This window comes from Chrysoperla carnea, chromosome 5, assembly GCF_905475395.1.
Source record: "Chrysoperla carnea chromosome 5, inChrCarn1.1, whole genome shotgun sequence".
Lineage (NCBI taxonomy): Eukaryota > Metazoa > Arthropoda > Insecta > Neuroptera > Chrysopidae > Chrysoperla > Chrysoperla carnea.
This window is the reverse complement of record NC_058341.1, coordinates 76227946-76249740: the sequence shown is the minus strand read 5'-3', so window position 1 is coordinate 76249740 and position 21795 is coordinate 76227946. Positions and strand designations below refer to the sequence as shown.

General features: G+C 29.8%; 1 protein-coding gene across 2 annotated transcripts in view; it reads right to left on the bottom strand.

The window, feature by feature from the left end:
• The window catches only part of LOC123299869 (RNA polymerase-associated protein CTR9 homolog), a 35735-nt gene extending 25184 nt beyond the window's left edge, over positions 1-10551 (bottom strand). For both annotated transcript variants that reach the window (XM_044882268.1, XM_044882267.1), the window contains exons 1-3: positions 10383-10551; positions 10218-10316; positions 3094-4026 (exon numbers count right to left, since the gene is read on the bottom strand). In XM_044882268.1, coding sequence (XP_044738203.1) covers positions 3094-4026; positions 10218-10316; positions 10383-10424 — 1074 coding nt within the window. In that variant the 5' untranslated portion in view covers positions 10425-10551. The remainder of the gene's footprint in view (positions 1-3093; positions 4027-10217; positions 10317-10382) is intronic.
• Positions 10552-21795: the final 11244 nt, after the last annotated feature.

Sequence of the window (21795 nt, the reverse complement as noted above, 5' to 3'; positions counted from 1 at the left end):
CTTTTGAAAATTTCGAAATTTTTCGAAATAGATCATTTTTCATTTGATTCAATGAACAAAAAATGCACTATTTTAAAATTCGCATATTTCGAGTTTTAGTTGAACTTTTTTTATTTGATGCATATTTCTTTTGTAATTTGTAAAAAGCTGATTAAACCCCCCCCCCCCCAAAAAAAGAGTGTAAGGCCCCTAAGAGGTCGACTTTTTACGAAGTTTTTGCAACTTATTTAACAGCTTTGCAAAGTATATTAAGTTTAGTCCCAAGTTTATAACGCTTGAAAATATTGATGCTACCAACAATATTTTGGTACAGGTGTTCATAAAATCACTTAATTAGTCCGTTTTCGGTTGTCTGTCAACACGAGAAGTCAAAAGCGAAAAGAGATATCAAGTTGAAAATTTTAGCGTGCTCAGAACGTAAAAAATAAGGTTGAGTTCGTAAATGAGCAACATAGGATAATTGGGTCTTGGATCCGTTTTTTTTTTAAATTTTATTTCGACTTTTTAGATTCAAAATTAACCGAAATTAGTGTGATCAAATTAACTTTTTGAATATTTTAATTCTGAGTTCGGAGAAAAAAATTGAATTTAGTAGATCATTATGATACAAATTGAAGAAACTAAAATCTAACATTTTTTGATGGTCGGAAGGGGTCCAATAAAAATGGTAAAGTGGCCTAATCCGGTCTTTCGCGTCAGACACCGTCGGATTGAGTTAAAAATAAAAAAGCGTTTAATAAGCTTAGGCGCCGTAAAAAGGTGAAAAAAATGAGCTGCGAATGAACCCGATTGGTCCATCGATGTCCCCACAAATTGCAAAAAACCATCGATTTTGCTCGAAATTTCAAAACTTCATAGCTCTTGTTGTTTTAAAGATTCAAAACTGAGATTGAAATGGATTGTAGCTTTTGTGCCCATGAAGTATCACACACAATTTCAGCAAGATCGAATGTATACTTTTTGCAAACCGCAGCTGAATGCAAAAAACAGGACTTTTGTAAAATGGCCCTAAAAAATTTGTGGTGCGGTAACGCGCTATTTTGTTTACGCAATCATATGCTTCAATAGTTTTAGTAATACCTACTAAAGTGCCAACCTCTCATCTTTGGTAAAAGTTACTAAAATATTAATTTTAAATTACTATTATTTTAAATTATAACATTAAAAATAGGATGGGAGTAATGGGAGCAATTATATTAAGAGACATGTCACATAACTTCTGTCTCTTAATATAATTGCTCCCATTACTCCCATCCTATTTTTAAAGTTATAATTTAAAATAATAGTAATTTAAAATTAATATTTTAGTAACTTTTACTAAAGGTGACAGGTTGGCACTTTAGTAGGTATTACTTTAACTATTGAAGCGTATGATTGCGTAAGAAAAATAGCGCGTTACCGCACCACAACTTTTTTAGGGATATTTTACAAAAGTCCTGTTTTTTGCATTCAGCTGCGGTTTGCAAAAAGTATACATTCGATCTTGCTGAAATTGTGTGTGATACTTCATGGGCACAAAAGCTACAATCCATTTCAATCTCAGCTTTGAATCTTTAAAACAACAAGAGCTATAAAGGTTTTGAAATTTCGAGCAAAATCGATGGTTTTTTACAATTTCTGGGGACATCGATGGACCAATCGGGTTCATTCGCAGCTCATTTTTTTCGCCTTTTTACGGCGCCTAAGCTTATTAAACGCTTTTTTATTTTTAACTCAATCCGACGGTGTCTGACGCGAAAGACCGGATTAGGCCACTTTACCATTTTTATTGGACCCCTTCCGACCATCAAAAAATGTTAGATTTTAGTTTCTTCAATTTGTATCATAATGATCTACTAAATTCAATTTTTTTCTCCGAACTCAGAATTATCTACAAATTGACGCCATTTTTTTTTTATTTGATCACACTAAAATATGCCAATTATAAAATTTATTTATTATTATTTTTTTTTTTTTTTTTGCTCATTCAATAAAATGATAAAGTATCCATCCATCTTGTAAATCTTTAGTGATAGAGTGAGACTGCTGACAAAAAAGCACTTTTCAACCAGACTAGGACTGTGTTATATTAATTTCAAATTAAATGAACGAACCCTAGAATTGGTTTACAAGAACTTTCCACTTGAAGAATATTTTTTTGAGGAGCAGTGAAAAAATGAAAAAATAATATAAAATGACTTATAGCACAACAAAATTAAATAGAATATCATGGCAATAAAGAAAAAATTAATGTATCTTAACAGTGATGTTTACGAAAGAATGATTTAAGGACGTTCATGCGTCAACGATATTAGTAGAGAAATTAAAAACAATATGATAAAGCGATAGTTTAAATGATTTTCTATGATTTAAAACAGGAAAAATATCCTCTTATCGAATTAATTTCATTAAATTTTAAGTTTAAAAAGTGACTAAAAGTAAGGTTTAACATGAGACTAAATGGAAAATATAAATCGATATTTTTCAAAAATTATATCGATAACCATACTTGAAACTTTTACCAGTTAACTATTATTTAAACTTTTAATAGAATTTAAAAAAAAATTTCTATTTTCTACTAATTTAAAATTTTTTAAAATTTACATACTGTTTTCCCATGAACGCACATAGCAAAACAGGTACACGCATGAACGTCCTTAAATAAAAGTTTGTTAATTTTTTTACAAGGAAAAACTTTTGCATTTATACTTTTGTTCTCTAACTTCTATCTCTAACAGTTTACAAGATGGATACTTTTTCATTTGTTTGAATGAGCAAAGAAATTACATTTTAAAATTGGCATATTTCGGTAAATTTTAAAGCTAGAAAGTAAAAAAAAAAACGAAAATGTGTACAAATACTTCAACTACAATTTTTTTATTTATTTGATGTATAGTTTTTTTATAATTTGTAAAAAACTGATTAAAATTCCCATCTACCCCCAAAAGAGGGGGTTAGGTACGCCCCTGAGAAGTGGATTTTTTTTACAACCTAATAAACAACTAATAAATAAAATTTCAAATATTTTAGTTAGAAGCATTAATTTTTTCCTTTATGATATTTAGTTTGATTACATTATTAGGAACAAATATGATGATGATGATGATGACTTACATTTTCTGAATCACCTCGATGAATATACATTTGACCCAAACCAAAATGTGGTAAAACAAATGCAGGTGGTGCAAATTGTGTTGCTTGATAATAGTACTGGAATGCTTGATCGTAATCATTTTGGACATGAAATGCACGTGCTAATTGATAACAGCTTTCAGCACGCATCGCTTCATTTTCAGTATTATGAAATGCATGTAAAGCTAAATGTTGTACTTTGGCATAGTCTTTTTTGAAGAAAAAATGATTTGCTAAATGATTCAAGACCATTGGATTCGTTGAATCAATTGTGTACGCTTTGGATAACATTTGTACCCCAGTACGAATAGCATCCGGTTGTTGTTGATTTAACTTCAATATTGCCAATCCAACTAATGCTCCCACACATTTTGAATCTAATTGTAGAGCTCGTTCAAAGGCTAATCGTGCTTTATCCTGATTATTTAATTTCATGAAACAGTGTCCCATGCCTAAACGTACAGCTGCCGGACAATTTGGATTTGTACGTAAAGCTTTTTTATAAAATGCTAAAGCTCCACGGAAATCTTTCTTATTGTATGCAATACACGCTTTCCCCAATAACGATGGAATATTACTGTTGGAATGATTCAAAACGAAATTAAATTGAGCATCGGCTTGTTCCATTTTATCACCTTCCAATAAACAAAAATACGCACGACCCAACAAATGATTTTGGTCGTACATAATAATCTTATCGGCTGTCGTATACAAGAAAGTTGCCTTCGTGAATAATTCACGTTTTTTATCCTTGTTTTTGGTCCTATTTGCTTCTTGGACATAATATGCAGCCAACATATCGAATGCTCGCATTTGATCTTTTTCAAAATCACGATAATCAATGTTGGCATCCGTTCGGGAAGCTTCCAATATTTTAATGAAGTCATTAATTTTCTTCTGCTTGTAATACTCCAACTAAAATTTCAATTATATTTCAATTAGTTTTTTTTTTTCAATTATATTTATTAACTTCAAACTAATTCTACAGCTGCATTGATTTTAATTCATTTATTTTGCATTGGTCGATTCAAAATGAGCCAAATTTTAGATATTATCTTCTATATGTATAAAAATGTTATGTTCGTTTGTGTATTGCTTATGGACTCAAAAACTTCTGCATCGATTGAGCTCAAATTTTTACACGACATACGACCTGTTATGAGGATGGTTTTTATCTATATGTAGCACCCAGAGGGTGGAAGAGTGAGAAGTGAAAGTAAGGATAAAATTTTTTATATGGAAAACCCATGTAAATAATTTTATAAACAAATACAGATCAACGTTTTTCTAAATGTTATGTTATTAGTAGTCGCATCAATGAATGTTTTTACTCAGGAATCCAAAATAAGAGCTCCGATTTTGATGATTTTTTTAAATGATTCTTTTTGTATATCATTTAAAATCAGAAACATTTCAGAGGGTGAAATAATCTGCAGGGGAAAAGGCAATGTACCGAATGATATATCGACGCCCAGCCTAAATCGCTCATGATAGAAGTTTGGAATTTCGAGAAGATTTTGATTTTATGCTGTAGGTGTCATTTAAAAAAGGATTTTTTGAAATTCATCCCCTAAAGGGGTGACATCGTCATTTTTGAGTTCACCACTTAACCGATTTTAAAAATTATTTCACCTACAGAATGCTACATTATCAGAAAGCATTATGGGCTATATTATTTTATTTTCAAAGAAATTAGGTTTCCGTGCTAAAAGTAAAAATCCATTCAATAGTGAAACCGATATTTTTGAGTTCAGTACGTGATCGATTTTAAAAATTCTTTCATCTATAGAATGCTACATTATCAGCAAGTGACATGGTCGTATTTTATTTTCAAAATAATTAGGGATTCGCACTGAGTTAAAATCCATTAATTAGTGATCAAAAGTGCAGTTAAGATCATTGAAGGCTATAACGTGGATAACTGCTAGTTATTTATATTGTTTAAACAATATTTGAGCAACTTACATAAAAAAATTACTCTTGTGTGATTTTTTTCCACAAAAATGGATTTTAACAATAAAAATGGATTTTAACTTTTGTTGCGGAACCCTAACTTTTATGAAAATAAAATACAACTCATGGTAATTAGTGATGTAAAATTGAAATGTAAAATATTTACAAATATCTGTAGTGGGTTGCCTAAAAGATTATGGTCAAGACAACTTTTAAAAATAAAATATCAAAACTTGGAAAGCTTTGTAAACTATATTTTTTGACTGATATTTTGTGGACAATTATATTCGTTGAGTGCGTAGTCATGGTAGGGACAATAAAATCGATGCCAGCGCTTCCAGGTGAAAATTTTGGCGTTAAAGGAGGCTGTTATGACTAATTTGCAATTCTTTACATGTTAATGTTATAGAAAATGTCAAATTAACAGATGAACGTAATTACTATTCACAACCTGTATAAATGCGATAATAGTGAACGAAAATAGGCAGACAACATAGTTGCTGCATATTCTTTATGGCTTTTACTTTCGAGTAGATCAAAATTCGTTATATATGCAAGTCCGTGAAAAATTTCTACAAATTTTACTCTTGATATTTTTACTAAAAGTAGTCTTGACGGAATTTTTTTAGGCAACCCATTGCAGGGATATTTGTTAACATTTTATAATTCATAAAAAATAACTTTCATTCGGTAAACAGATGGGTGAAGATCGATGCTAATTCGGATCTTAGGCTAGTAGCATCGGTTAATTAGTGAACTCAAAAATGCCGTTTTTTATATATTTTCATACCAACTTTCATCTCCTATTTCACCCTTTTAAAAAATCCTTTCTTAAATGACACCTACAGTATAAAATCAATATCCTCTCAATATTACAAATTTCTATCATTAGCGATTTTGGCTGGACATCGATATATCAGTAGCGGCATTGCGCGATTTAAAATAATATACAAAAAGAATCATTTTGAAAAAAAAAATCATCAAAATCGGAGCTGTTATTGAGAACTCTCGATAAAAACATTCATTGAGACAACAAAAAAAAAAAAAAAAACAATAAATCAAAAAAATCAATTTATCAACAAAAAAACATTTACAAATAAGAATTGAAAGTATCTAATTGGATAATTCCATATATTTTGGGCAACTCTGTCTTTACAACTTTTTGCATATATAATTAGATCAATTTTATTATAAATAATGCTAATATAGCTGAATAAAAGTGATTATTAGTATCGACTTACATTAATAAAAAAAATAATTTAAAATAAATAATAGGGTAGCCATTTTAACCTAGTTTGGCAACCAACCAGTGTTCTAGCAACTGAAGTCACATTAAATGGAATAATTGCGCGCGCATCACAAACACTCTTTCTTTGTTTTATATATAAGAACGTCCATAAAAACTCTTCATATTTCATCTCTATATATATATAGGAGACTTTCTATAGATCTATATAGATAGTCACTCATCACGATATCTCTGGAACTATAAGACCTAGAGACTTGAAATTTGGCAGGAATATTCCTTTTGCCAAGTAGAGGTCAGCTAAGAACGGATTTTACGAAATTCCACCCACAAGGGGGGTTGCGGGGGTGTTCATGAATAAAAAATTCATATTTTTAAATTATGGCTTTTAATAGTTCAAAACTTGGTCAGAATGTTTTAAATTACATTTAGAAATTATTTTAACCTTCGGAGGGTAGAAAGGTGTAGCGAGAAAGTGGGAAGGAAATATCGAATATTTACAAATATACCTAAGTGGGGTATCAAATAAAAGAGCATGACGTGTACATTACAAAAATGTTATCCAACGCGAGGAAATGTGGAGGGAGGGGTGCAAGTGGGAATGTTGCCCAGCAAAGCGGGTATATTTTACGCCACGCAAAGCGGGCGGGTAACAGCTAGTATATTATAAATTCCGAATTAGATGATTGCCAAATTGTAATAATAGCTCATTTTGTAGTTAACCAATCAAAAAATAACTTAAAAGTTGTAGCGTTTCATGAGGGACATCATGTTCTGACATCAGATTGGACCTAATTTTTCGGGTCCAATCTGATGTCGGAGCCGGGTTCTAATAACCAATTTAGATCCTAAAAAGTAAGAGATGGAATAACACTTTAAATTAGAAAATTCATCGTCATAAAAAACTATAATTTTTATCTAAAACATTACTTCGAAAAATACTAGCTATCGGAGAAAAAGCAAATAAAAAATATGTCATGCTTTTAATCGAAAAAAACGCTTAAAGTTTATCGATAATTGTAGGCCAAAGTCATGGACACAGGCGAATGTTCTCTATTGCCCTAAACCGGGCGATTTTCGAAAAAAATGGTTTAGATGAAAATTGTTAATTTTTTTTATGATGATCAACTTTCTAATTTAAATTGTTATTCTATCTCTTAAGCAACCCGAAGAACTAGGTCAAAATCCTCCATCAAACTCTGCAACTTTTGTTCAAGTTATTTTTTGATTGGTTAACTACAAAACGAGCTATTAGCTATAATAGATTAAAATGGTCCCCCTTGTATGTTTCAATCGTCAGTCCCTAGCTGTGCCCATTCATCAAAATTTAATATTTGGGGCCGTAAATTTTGATAACCATTAAGTTAATAAGTTTTAATCAATAATAAGAATAATACTCAATACAGACTCAATTTGTTGTATAAATACTTCAGCACCCCGCACGCTTTTAAAATTCATATCAAGTTAATAAGTACATTTTCTCAGCCATAAAATATTAAAGAGTGATAAAAATGTTTGAGATATTGATTCAAAAATTAGAAATTACAAGTTATTGGATCATATAAATTTCATTCAGATCCAATCATTTTTACGTCGAGGTATACCTGTTTGAAATTTCGAGCAAATTTAAAAATATTTTAAGTATGCGTCTTTTCTTTCGGAGCAGTATAGTTTTTAATTAAAATCCATAACAACAAAGTATAAGTTATTTAAGGTGGAATACAAAGATAACTCAAGTTATATTTCTGTGGAAGTTTCGCTTACAGAGGGAATTTTTTTGTTTAGGTATTTAACAATTTATTTATTAATTGGTCTTACCATATATCTTCTTAGGAAAAAGATTCATTAAACAAAAAATCATTGTACGCATCAATCACTCGAAAAATAAGTTTACAAATATAATGACATATCTATACATAAAAATTTAAAACAGCGGACGCCCCCTGTTCTCGACCAAAGAAGGAAATACATTTTTTTTTTGTTTTGTCTATAGGATGAAGAAACAGAAATTATTTGCCTAAAAATTGCAAAATCCAAAAGTATTTTTGGTTAAACGCATACTTAGCCAACTAAATAAATTTTAAAACCAGGTAACGCTGAGAGCCAGATTAAAAAAATTAAAATCCAAAATTATTAAAGTATTTGAGAAAAAAAAAAAACGAATTTCCACTGAAAACTTGTTTTTGAAGAAATAGTGTGATCAAATAAAAAAAAATGGCGTCAATTTTTAGATAATTCAGAATTCGGAGAAAAAAATTGAATTAAGTAGATAATTATGATACAAATTGGAGAAACTATAATCGAACATTTTTTTATGGTCGGAAAGGGTCCAAAAAAATGGTAAAATGGCCTAATCGGGTCTTTCGCGTCAGACACCGTCGGATTGAGTTAAAAATAAAAAACCTTTTAATAAGCTAAGGCGCCGTAAAAAGACGAAAAAAATAAGCTGCGAATGAACCCGATTGGTCCATCGATGTCCCCTCAAATTGCAAAAAACCAGCGATTTTGATCGAAATTTCAAAAATTCATAACTCTTGTTGTTTTAAAGATTAAAAGCTGAGATTTAAATAGATTGTAGCTTTTGTGCCCATGAAGTACCACACACAATTTCAGCAAGATCGAATGTATACTCGAACGAACTCAAAATTAAAAAATTCAAAAAGTTAATTTGATCACACTAAAAATAAAGATTATTTTGTTGTTTTGGTAAAAAATTTAATTTGAAGGCAATTAGAAATTATATTTTGGGCGACGTATTTTATGCCTTGTGACAATTTACACTAAAACTCACCGTTTTCGATATATAAGCGTTTAAAAAACAAGTGAAAACAAACAATTGACTGAGTTAATTGTTGAAATACTATGTAGACAGTGTTGATTACTCTGTCACATTACAGATACATATATGTCACACGCATATAACTGATATACCCATATAATACTTACTATACAATTTGTGCATAATTTGCGCTCTCGCGGGTAAACAGTGATGTTTACGAAAAAATGTTTCAAACAAAAGTTGTTTTTTTATAAGGAACATTTTTACATTTAAACTTATGTTCTATCTCTAACAATTTACAAGATGGGTCCTACGGACCCAATTGACCTATGTTGCTCATTTACGAACGCGGCGTCACTTTTTACGTCCTCAGCATACTATAAAAATTGCAGATTGATATCTCTTTTCGTTTTTGAGTAATCGTGATGACAGGCGGGCAGACAACCGGAAAATGGACTAATTAGGTGATTTCATGAACACCTATACCAAAATTTTGTTCATAGCATCAATATTTTTAAGCGTTACAAACTTGGGACTAAACTTAGTATACCTTGGTATATTTCATATACATGTTTGGTATGGTATAAAAATGTTTGTCGAAAATTCGTTGTTGACTAAAATAAAAATTATTTTGCAGTTCTGGTCAAAATTTTGATGTGAAAACTAATATTTAATATCTTTTGCTTTCCAAATCCAATTTAAGTAAAACTCGCAAAGTATCCAACAATCATTGGACATTTTACACTTAATAAACTCGAAAATGTGGAAAAGTGGTAGGAATTTTCCGATTTCAAAAACATTTCTTTGTACGAAATTTTAACAATAAATTCGCAAGCGTTGACTTCAAGAATAGAAACAAGAACTTTTCTCAAATAAATATTCTTATGACTTGAATCGGAGTCGGTTTTAAATTTTCAAATTCAGAAGCCGGTTTGATACTTTGAGGTGTAGATGGCTTGTCTTTTTGAAATTAGTACTTTTGGACATTTGAAATTGATTATTTGAAGTTTAAGAAATTTGTACAGAAATTAAACTTATAAACAGCTATAGAATTAGTTCGAAGTTTTAGTAATTAGCCTACACTATGTTATATTGAATACCTATATAGTTTGAAATTTAAATACTTACAGCTAAATTCACCCAAATACTCAATTGAGCACGTTCTTGTCTTAATATTCCTAAAACTTCATCGCCATCCGGCAATTGATCCAAATACAATTCGATTACCTAAACAAAACAAAAAAAGTTAAAATCTTCTATTTTTAAAATATTCTTTAACCTAAAATTACAAACCTCATCCGTATCCCGAAGAGGAATTTCTATTGACCCAGACATGATTATATGCTGATTTTTTTACGATGTAAAAGCGAACAACTTTTGTCACACTTTATTAAATCATTTTTAAATAAATTTTTTAAGTTTTATATTTTAATATTTCTCATGCAAACTTCAACAACCACTGGCAAACACAAACGTAAATGAATTGAATAAAGCGCCACCATTACAAATACGATTAAACGTTTAACTTACAGTCAAAGAGTCCTATCCCCTTTGCTTACAGTTAGCAAAGACGCTCTTTGACAGTTAGTTATATTTACTTCCGTTAGCTGTCACGCATATCGTTACTATTATTTAAAAATCTAGATGAATTGCGAAATCGAATTTATAAATAATTGAACTCATTTATTTTCGGTATTAAGTATAATGTCACGAACATTTTAGAATTGTTTTTTAAAAGTAGATTATAGTTTAAAAAATGTAACTACACATTGGACAGAAGTTCAATGCACTTTCGTACCAAGGACGGTACGTAATTGTAAATTAATATATAATTACCAAATCTTGATAGTTTAATTTTTATATTTCGAAAATCGTAACACATATTATTTTCACTAATTATAAAGATTAATTTTTTAATTAAAAAACGTAAACCGTTTGTTTGTTTGTTACGCTTTCACGCTAAAACTAGCGAATTGATTTTAATGAAACTGTACAGCAATATAGCTCATACATCAGACTGACACATTAGATATAATTTATAAAGATATATTAATTTAAAAAAAAATTATTTTAATTTGACATTGCCATAAATTACAGATTTCTGTAAAAGTAGTCATTTGACATTACCATAAATTACAGATTTCTGTAAAAATAGTTAATATAAAATATTTCACGGCCATCTTTTCTATTACACATTTAAAAACTATTATACATTTAAAAAAATAGAAAACCATACATATATTTTACCTATGTAAAACAATCCTTACCATTATTTCGAATGTTATAGAAAGGGAATAAGCGAGAGCAATCTTTATCAATCTTTACTTTTAAACCCAGCGAAGCGGGTGGGTACCATCTAGTTTTTTTTATAAACATCACTGTATATCCGCGAGGACGCAAATTGGAACGTGGATTGGAACATAACTTTGGTGTTCATTTTTTCCAAAACTATAAAAGATATGGAGTTGAAAATTTTCAGGTAGCTTCAACTAGTGTACTTATACAACATTCTCGGCCTTGTGAAACGAAAATATTATAGAAAATACTTTCGAAAACCAAATAGTTGTGTTGGTTTTTTACACTAATTCTAATTTATATAATTTATAAAGAAAAAAGAAAAAAATTGGCGGAGTTATTGTTGAAATACCTTGTATAGACCTATATAGTGACATTCGTTTGTATTTTACGTCATGTAAGTAAAGAAAGATAAACAAACATTTAGGGCAAATCTTTAATTTCCATTTTCTCAAAAACTATAAAAGATAGAGAGGTGAGAATTTGTAATGTAGCTTTTTTAAATAGTGTGTCTGTTGATTTTAATTTCATATTAAATCCATTTGAGAAAATTTAGGGGGTAATCGAGGTCAATTTTCAGGGATAATTTTTTTGTTAATTCGTTTTAAAGAATGCAGTTTCAAAAAAATTATAAAAAAAATCCTTAAAAGTTTCGGGAAAAAATGTCCGCCATTTTATCTTACATGAATCTTTTTTTTTTAAACTTGTACTGACCTTTAGAATCAGATAATCCGTAGTGTCAAACGGTCTTTAGAATGTAAACGTTTCAAGTAGATGTCACTAGCTAATAACGAAATACTTCGTACACAATTTCGTGAAGACGACATACGATACATACGAATACATACGATAGATACGAATATATAAGACACAGGATTGAGGATAACTTACTTAAAAATTCCTATACTCTTTGTTAAAAATAATAATTCAGCGTTAGCATTCGTCACATAATTATCGTACATATCACATAATTGAACACTTCGTACGATCAAACATAGAGGTGTCGTTATGTGACAAAATTGTACGATAATCCAACGTAGGCAACATAATTTTGCGATAATTTTTTTCTGTTCAAATGCTCCCACCAAAATTGAAATTTCACTATGCTGCCCTCTCGTATTAACTTTCTGAGTTTCTAATCATCATCAATTATTAACAAGATATTTTAATTTAATGTATCATTTTAGATATTTGTGATTTAAAGTTTAAAACAGTGCTTATAATTTAATTACTAATAAGATATTTTAATAGATAAACTATTTGTGATCATAAGTTTAAGACTATTGATATATATTAGTTATTAATAAGGTATTCCCGTTCAAAAAATTAAGAAGAAATGTAATACGATAGTTTTGTACATTAAAAAAAAAAATGCTTATCCATGGATCCATTGATGCATCAATCATTGTATTTATAAAAGTCCTATTTATATTATTTACAATTGACAAAAAATTACCTCGTCATATTAGATATAAGACTATTAATAAACGCAGAAAATAATGATTAATTATTTTCATACTTCGCGCTCAATAATAATAAGTGAGACGTCTATGCCTTTCTAATTTATTGAAAAATTAAATTATTTTAGAAAAAAAAAATTGTTTTGTAATTAAATATTGTTACGATAAATTGAAAAAAAAAACAATAATTTTACGGCCCTGAACACATAATCCTGTATTCCTGTCGGCCAACTATGCCAACACTGCTTAAAATACACGAACAACGGAGCATGTGTTTGGAAGTGTACGCTCACGTAAAACAATAATTTTTGTATTCAAAAGAGTCAACTTTAATTTTTGTATTTTTATTAAAAACAATAATAAATGTTAAAAGTGATTTCCATTTGTGTTTTAATTAATAAATTAATACGAACACGTAATAGTAACAGTATAAACTGTTGTTACATCTACAAACTATATTCTTAGGTACTAATAAAAAAATACAAGCACTGATATTCAACACTGTCTATATATCGGGTAATTCAATAATTGACTCAGTCAATTGTTATTTTTCACTTGTTTTAATTAATTTTAATTTAATTAACATTTATTAAAGTAGTTATTGACAGGGAAAATAGTAGGTGGAGAGGACCACTATATCGATTGTAGCGTTGTTATCTTATAAAATGTACAATAAATCATGCGTTTTATTTAAAATATGACTAATTTTCATTTATTTACATTTATTAAATGGCATGGAAAATGCCAAATTAAAATTATTGACAAAGTTAATTGTTGAAATACCATGTATAGACAATGTTGATGACGCAATCGTTTCTTTATTGAAGTCACGTAAGTAAGGAAAGATATCCTCTCATAGGTAGCCACACATTCATAACTGATATTACCATGTAATACATATCAAATTCGCACCTAATTTGCGTTTACATTTTGTAAGAGTACTGCCCTAATTATGGCAGCACATGGTATTCAATACCTTAATTCTCCCCCGCAACCCAATCAATCATACTAAGTAATCAGTTTAGAAGTAGCACTCAAATGGAATAGATGTGTGAACCTACAAGTTATATGAATAAATCAATTAAATAAAGAAGTTATTTGTGTTTTATTTAACCATCCTGATATCTAACAATTTAAACTTTTTTTCTGTCTCTAACGGTTTACAAGATGGGTCCTACGGGCCCAAGACCCAGTTTCCCTATGTTGCTCATTTACGAACTTAGCTTCACTGTTTACGTCCTGAGCACGCTATCAGCTTGATATTTCTTTTCGTTTTTGAGTTATCGTGTCCACAGACAGACACAGACTTTGTGCTTAGCATCAATATTTTTAAGCGTTACAAACTTGGGACTAAAGTTATAATATAAAATGATATATTTCATATACAGGTGTTCTATTATTGACTGCAGAATTAATGTCTCCTGAAAAAGTTGAGAAAAAAAAGAAAAAAAAATTTTCTTTACCAAATTTGGATCTGAGGCCTAATTTACGAGATAATTATTCTACTCTTATTATAATCAATTAATAAAAAATACATTCCGCAAAATCAAATTCATCTAATAAAACACTACTTAAACAGGGGGTGTGTTTTATCATAGTGGAAGGAGTGTCTAAATGCAAAATTACTCCAAAAAAAAAACCAAAAAACAAACAAAAAAATACTATCAAAATGTTATATATCGTATCAACTTACAACTTCAACACTATACATAGTGTGGTTTGTATGTGAGTGTGTGTATCTTAGCATCTATTACAACGGATTCGTTTTAATATAGTAGATGCTGAAGGTATGTGATATTCATACAAAATACAATAGGTTGCATACAAAACTTAATTTACAAAGAAAGTGAGTGTAATAATACTTGGTTTTTATGGGTTAGTTTTTATAATATATGTAGCCAAATAGTTTTTTTTTTTTTTTTTTTTTTTTTTTTTTTTTTTTTTTTTTTTTTTTTTTGTAATAATTTTGCATTTAGAGTTCTAAAAAAATACAAAAAAATGTCTTTATCGTTAAGTAACGCCGAAAAAAAAGTTTAGAAGGTAAAATATTTTACTGAAAAAAAATAAATTTAAAAAACAAAAAACCCGACTGAGTAAAAAGTAAACCAAACTTCACAAAAAATGATCTGAAAAGAAAAAAACAAGTCCAGCAGTTTACATAGCGATATTAACAGTCGGGACCTATTATTAGGAAGATTTGAGCCGGTATAGACGTTAATGGGTCCCGACTGTTAAAGTCGCTATGTAAACTGCTGGACTTGTTTTTATACCATGCATATATGAAATATACATAGTATATTAAGTTTAGTCCCAAGTTTGTAACGCTTAAAAATAATGATGCTAGGAAAAAAATTTTGTCATAGGTGTTCATAGAATCACCTAATTAGTCCATTTCCGGTTGTCCGTCCGTCCGTCCGTCCGTGGACACGAGAACTCAAAAACGAAAAATGATATCGAGCTGAAATTTTTACAGCGTACTCAGGACGTAAAAAGTGAGGTCAAGTTCGTAAATGAGCATCAAAGGTCAATTGGGTCTTGGGTCCGTAGGACCCATCTTATAAACCGTTAGAGATAGAACAAAAGTTTAAATGTAAAAAATGTTCCTTATCAAAAATTAAACAACTTTTGTTTGAAACATTTTTTCGTAAACATCACTGTTTACCCGTGAGGGCGCCAATTAGGCGGAAATTTTATAATATGTGTACAAACTATACACTAAATGTCGGTCGGTAATGCAGAAACCTATAAAGTCATTTAAATATGTACTATACTTTATTAGTTATGTATGTGTCACATGTTTGTATGTGTAATGTGATAAAGAAATCAACACAGCATGGTATTTCAACACTATGCATGGTATTTCAACAATTAACTCAGTCAATTGTTTGTTTTCACTTGTTTCTTTTCAGTTCATTTTTTGTGAAGTTTGGTTTACTTTTTACTCAGTCGGTTTTTTTTGATTTTTTTAATTTATTTTTTTATTTTACCCTCTTTAGTTATGATTATAAATTAATTATTTTTGGCGGTAAATTTCGCAAACTTGTCATTTCCTTAAAAGAGTTAATATCATTGGGTTTATTAAGGTATTACCAGCATGGTATTTGCAGTTTCTATGTTAAAGCAATGGTACAATTTTTTTTTCGACAGAATTTAACGAAAAATTAAATTTAAGAATTTAATAATGCTTACTATTAATTCCCAAAGTTTCAGAAATTTTGACCGTTTAAAATGGGAAATAATTATGCAAACGTCCCAATTTCGATCAATTTACGTCAAAATTAATATCTCGAAAGTGAAAATTAATTTCAAAATTTTTTTTTTAGAATTTTATTGTATAAACATTTTTTTCTACTTTTTCTTCAATATATAATAATATCATAAAAAATAGTTGGAGAGACTGGACATTTTACATGCTTTAAATGGGACATGACCCTCAAAATCGCGAACTTTGTCTTTAAATATCTCGCGATCTAAACGGTCAAAAATTATGAAATTTTAGGAATTCATAAATAAAGCTATTATAAACCCGAGAAAAAAAATTCGGCCAAATCTGTCGAAAAGTGATTTCATGCTGGTACTACCTTAAGTAGCTTACGGTGATCTAAACTACTGATTATTAGTCCATCTAGATATCTAACCCGACTCAACACTTCATAAGCTTGACCATTCGCAAAAACACGTGAACTTAAATCAACTACACCTTGATCTCAAGTAGTTCTTTGTAATTTATGTAGAGTAAAACCCCAACATAATATCAATAGCAACATTTTTTGCTCTATTTTGTCCTGGCCTCGAAGTTCATCAAATTCTTTTGTCGATGGTTCGATTCTACTCCAGGTACATCTCCAACTCCAGGTTCATTGTCTTTAATAATTTTGACACCAAATTCTACATAAACAGCCTAAGGCAGTTTTGGAAGTTTGATTTCATTATGGAGTTCCATAAAGTGAAGCTTCCTACAATTTATTATATATATAAATATTGGGTTATAAAAACATTCCCTGTAATAAGAGTCGGGAACCATTTTTGGGAAGATTTCAGCCGATCTAGATTTTAATCGATTCCGATTGTTAAAGTCACTATACAAACGACTATATAGTCGCTATTTATAATCAGTTCTTTTCCTTTCAATTTTATTTTTTTAATGAGTATAACGTCAGTCGAATAGTCTACTTACAGCTATTCAATGAGACACTACTTGATATAGTTCGTCGGCAATCAAAATCGGCCCGCGTGTGTAGCATCTAGTGCGCCACATGGGAACACACATACATTCCTTTCACAATATGGCGTCTGTGGTCGTCATTTTCATTAGGTACTGCCATACCTTCAGTAGCACTCGTAAAGTTAAGACAAATCGATTGACATAAAAAAATTCCTTTCACAGTACGACGTCTGGTGGTCGCCATATAGAATTTTCATGACTGCTATATCTTCAGTAGCACTCCTAAGGTTAAGACAAATCGATAGACGTCTGAATCATCAAAATCGGCCTACGCGTTTGGTGTCTAGTGATATAGATAGAAACACACATGCATTCTTTTTCACAATATGGCGCCTAGTAATCGCCATATTGAATTTTCATTACTACCGTCATAATATACATACCGTCAGCACTCACAAGGCTACGAGAAGTCGATTGACGTCAGAATCATCAAAATCGGACCACGCGTGTGGTCTCAATTGCGCCACATCCATTCTTTTCACAATATGACATCTGGTGGTCGCCATATGGTATTTATATGACTGCCATATCTTCAGTAGCACTCCCAAGGTTAAGTATCTAGTAGTTAAGTAGACTGATAAACACATTATCACTCCTTTGCGTTGCTCAGTCGGGTAAAAAAAAGCTAAATTTTTGCCCCGAAACTTTTTTCTGTGACTTTATTATTTTTCAAGTTATTTAACGATAAAGACATTTTTATTGTATTTTTAGAAAAAAGTTTTTGCATTTAAGTTGCAATATTTCTAAAAATATTTACCCGAAATTGCTAGAACTTCTTGAGCCTGTTTCTAGTACATAAATAAAGTTAATTGGTAAGCAACAAGCATTCATTTTATTTAGTTCCGGTGGTAAATTCATCAGTTTTCTTTTGCTGAATAAATCATAAAAAGGAACGTCCCATCAATTTTCATGCAAATGGCTTAAATTTTTTTTCATTTTCTTGGCTTTTTATAGTACTTTAAAAAGTGTACGGTATACTTTTTTCAAAAAATGTCAAATTTTTCTAATATTTGACTTTAAATACTCCCAATTTGAATCGCCATTAACTCGGAAAGTATTGACTTTTCGAAATATGTTTCAATAACTTTTTGCTTATGTTTAATTGCTATATCGATTCCCGTTGTCATTTTCAGCATAAATTTTTCCACCCCTAAGAAGAGGTGGCTCCCACCTCCTGGGCAAGATCGCACAAATTTTTTTAACTTATTTACGTAAGCTTTAACAATGCAGTTGCACAGTTTTTATAAAGATTCATTAACTGTTCTTGGATTCCGAGGTATAAAATTTACAGCTCATTTTAAATTTGTTAGAAAATAGTATTAAATTTTCAATCTAAAATATATATAAAATCCATAGAATTATATGTCCATCCATACAATTATATTACTATAGTAGTGTATCGTTACTATGGTAGCTCCCTGAAATAAAACTCATGCACGAAGCTAATAATTGTCAATAATAAAATATTATTATTATACCATTTTTCTAATAAAATGACCATTTATAGTTGCACAGATAGTGTACCAAAAAATTGGACACAGCTGGACGACTCGGCACAATTTTATTAAGATATGAAAAAATGGCCTAATGGTCTGTATTAATTCATTTGTGGATATTGTAAGGGCTTGTCCTTACATCTGAAAATATTCTGGAATTTTTTTCTTAAAATGATATATAAACGATGATCGAATCAAATTTGCGAGTAAAAAAAATTGTTGAGTGAGTGAGTCTATTTTTCGTCAGAACCCAACATGATAAGCTTGAAAATGAGGGGTAAATCATGGAATTTGATAAAGGAATAAAGAATAGATAAGGTATGGACTGTTTATACATGGTATTTCAACTCAGGTCAATTGTTTGTTTTCACTTGTTTATGTTTTTAAGTTTTGAGAAATTAGTAATTAAAATATTCTAAATTTAGCTGTTTGTCTTAAAAAATTTTTATTTTACATAATTATCGACAAAGTGTGCATTTACAAATAAGGGAATAATCTAAGCAAATCTTGGCCTTTTTTCAATATATCAACACTTCACTTTCATTGCCAGATGCTACACTAAACTCTGATTCTTCTTCACATTTAAACGTTTCTTCTAAATCACACAGTTCCTCGGGTGTTTCATGTTCCTGGTTCAATGAAAGATATGACTGCTCTAATTCATAATCAACATCTTCAGATTCACTCAAATGTGTTTCTTTGCCAACACCGAACAATCAGCTGAACCATGACATTTTGTGCATAGATCTATGCATTTTAAACCATCATTTTCTGCAACTTCATTTTTTCCTTTCGCAACTCCGTTCACAACTACAAGATATATTTTTAAGTAAATTTTCTGGCACAAGTGGATCTTCTGTGAACCGAGTCTGTGATATTTTTAACTTATTTGCAATCACTGCTTGTCACCCACACTTTGTATCAGGTAATTTTCTTTCAAGGCACGTTTACAGATGAAAGTAAGATCTGTAAATGTGTTGAGTAGCTTTGAAAATGTACTAACTGGAACTGGTAACAGAGTGAGAACTACCTCTCAAAGATGATTTAGAAGGATAATAAATGAGATTATTAATGAGCATGACTTAATCATCATGATTATTAATGCGCATGTCTTAATATATAATATAATATCCTAGTGCGTATTTACAAAATAATCATTGCCGTTTAAGGATGTTCCCTCACCAGTAACAGAAAAAAATAAATTAGTAGATAAGGATCCGAATTTTTAGTATGTTGTAGTTAACGATACATATTATTAAATCAAAAAAAACATTTGGGTATCTTATCGATCAATTAAGAGAGTTTTTACTAATTAAAAATACACTAAATAACATACCATCCTCATATCATGCTATGTTATTTAGTGTATTGTTAATTAATTAATTAGTCTCTTAATTGATCGATAAGATACCCAAATTTTTTTTGGATTTATTAATATGTATCGTTAACTACAACATACTAAAAATTTGGATCATTTTCTACTAATTTATTTTTTTCTGTTACTGGTGAGGGCACTTCCTTAATAAATACATATATGTCTACTTGGACTACTTGATACATGTCTATTTGTAATACTTGTTTATATTGAAAACTAGCTTGTACTCCTGGCTCCGCCCGCGTTGTCCATAAGTAATTGACAAGATCTTTAAAATTAAAATAATATGCAATTTTTTTTATTGCCATAAAGGTAACATAAAAATGGAAAAGGCCATAAATTGTATCTTTCATGTTTTATAAAATGTCAAATAATTATTCAGTTTTCAATTTTTTTTTTTGAATGTAAAAAGTATGTCTGATAACCTTGGTTGACAAATGTCCATTGTCCATAAGTTGTCTCCTTCACCCTGATTTATGAAATGTCAAAAAAATAAATTTATTTAAAAAAATTTTTTTAATTATATCTTTATAAATTATAGCTCATGTGTTAATTTTTGTATAGTTTCATTCAAATCCTTTCGCTAGTTTTTGCGTGAAAGTGTAACAAACAAATAAATATTCTTACTTTCACAGTGCTGGATTTACACTAGGGTCAGTCGGGGCTAGCGCCCAGGGCGGCAAATTTTCTAGGGCGGCAAAATTTGGAAAGTGAGAAAACATTTTCTATACAATATATAAATAACTAATTCTTTTAAATAAACATTTGATCTTTCAAGAAATATAATTGCATTATGTATCAAATTAAAATTTTGTATATTATAATATATTAAATTTAAGTGAAAACTATTAAAATAAAATTAATTTATTTCCATAAAGGTTTGAAAAAATTGAATTTTTTATTTTTTTTCTGGAATTGATAAATATAGTTTTTTTTTTTTTTGAAGAATTAAAAAAATTTTTTTTTCTCATGTTTATTGAGAACTCTGGACATAAAGCTGAAGATTTGCTAGTTGCTGTATTATCTGTTCTTGAGTTTTTTGATCTTGATCTCTCAGATTGTCAGAGTCAGTCATATGATAACGCGAATAATGTATCAGGGATTTATTCGGGATTACAGGCAAGAATTCATGAAAGTATATCTTGCAGAACATGCTCCTTGTGCTGCTCATTCTATGAATTTAGTTGGAGTTCACGCAGTAGAATGCGCCCCAGAAGCTGCGTCATTCTTTCAAACAGTACAAACTTTATACAACTTTTATACTGCATCGACGCATCGCTGGGAAGTCTTACAGTCTCATACTGAAAAAAAGAATTGCGTTAAAAACTTTATCTGCAACCAGATGGTCAGCTCGTTATGAAGCGGTTCTTTTTTCTGCAATTAATTAGTTATTCTAATTCTTAAAAAATAAGATATCAAAACTATTAAAATAAAATTTCAGTCATAGGGCGGCATTTTCTTCAGTGCCCCAGGGCGGCAGTAATTTAAATCCGGCCCTGTACTTTCACATCTTTATCTCTATCTCTATTATATTATAATTGCGAAAGTAAACATGGTTTTTAATGAAACTGTACAGCAATATAGCTAATACTTCAAAATAATACATGAGATATAATTTATAAAGACATATTAATAAAAAAAAAAATAAAAAAATTTTAAATTAATTTAATTTGACATTTGACATTACTATAAATTACAGATTTCTGTAAAAGTAGTCATTTGACATTACCATAAATTACAGATTTCTGTAAAACTAGTCAATATGAAATATTTCACGGCCATCTTTGCTGATAGACTCAATGAATAATTACGACTTTTATACTATTAAAAAATAGAAAACCATACATATATTTGA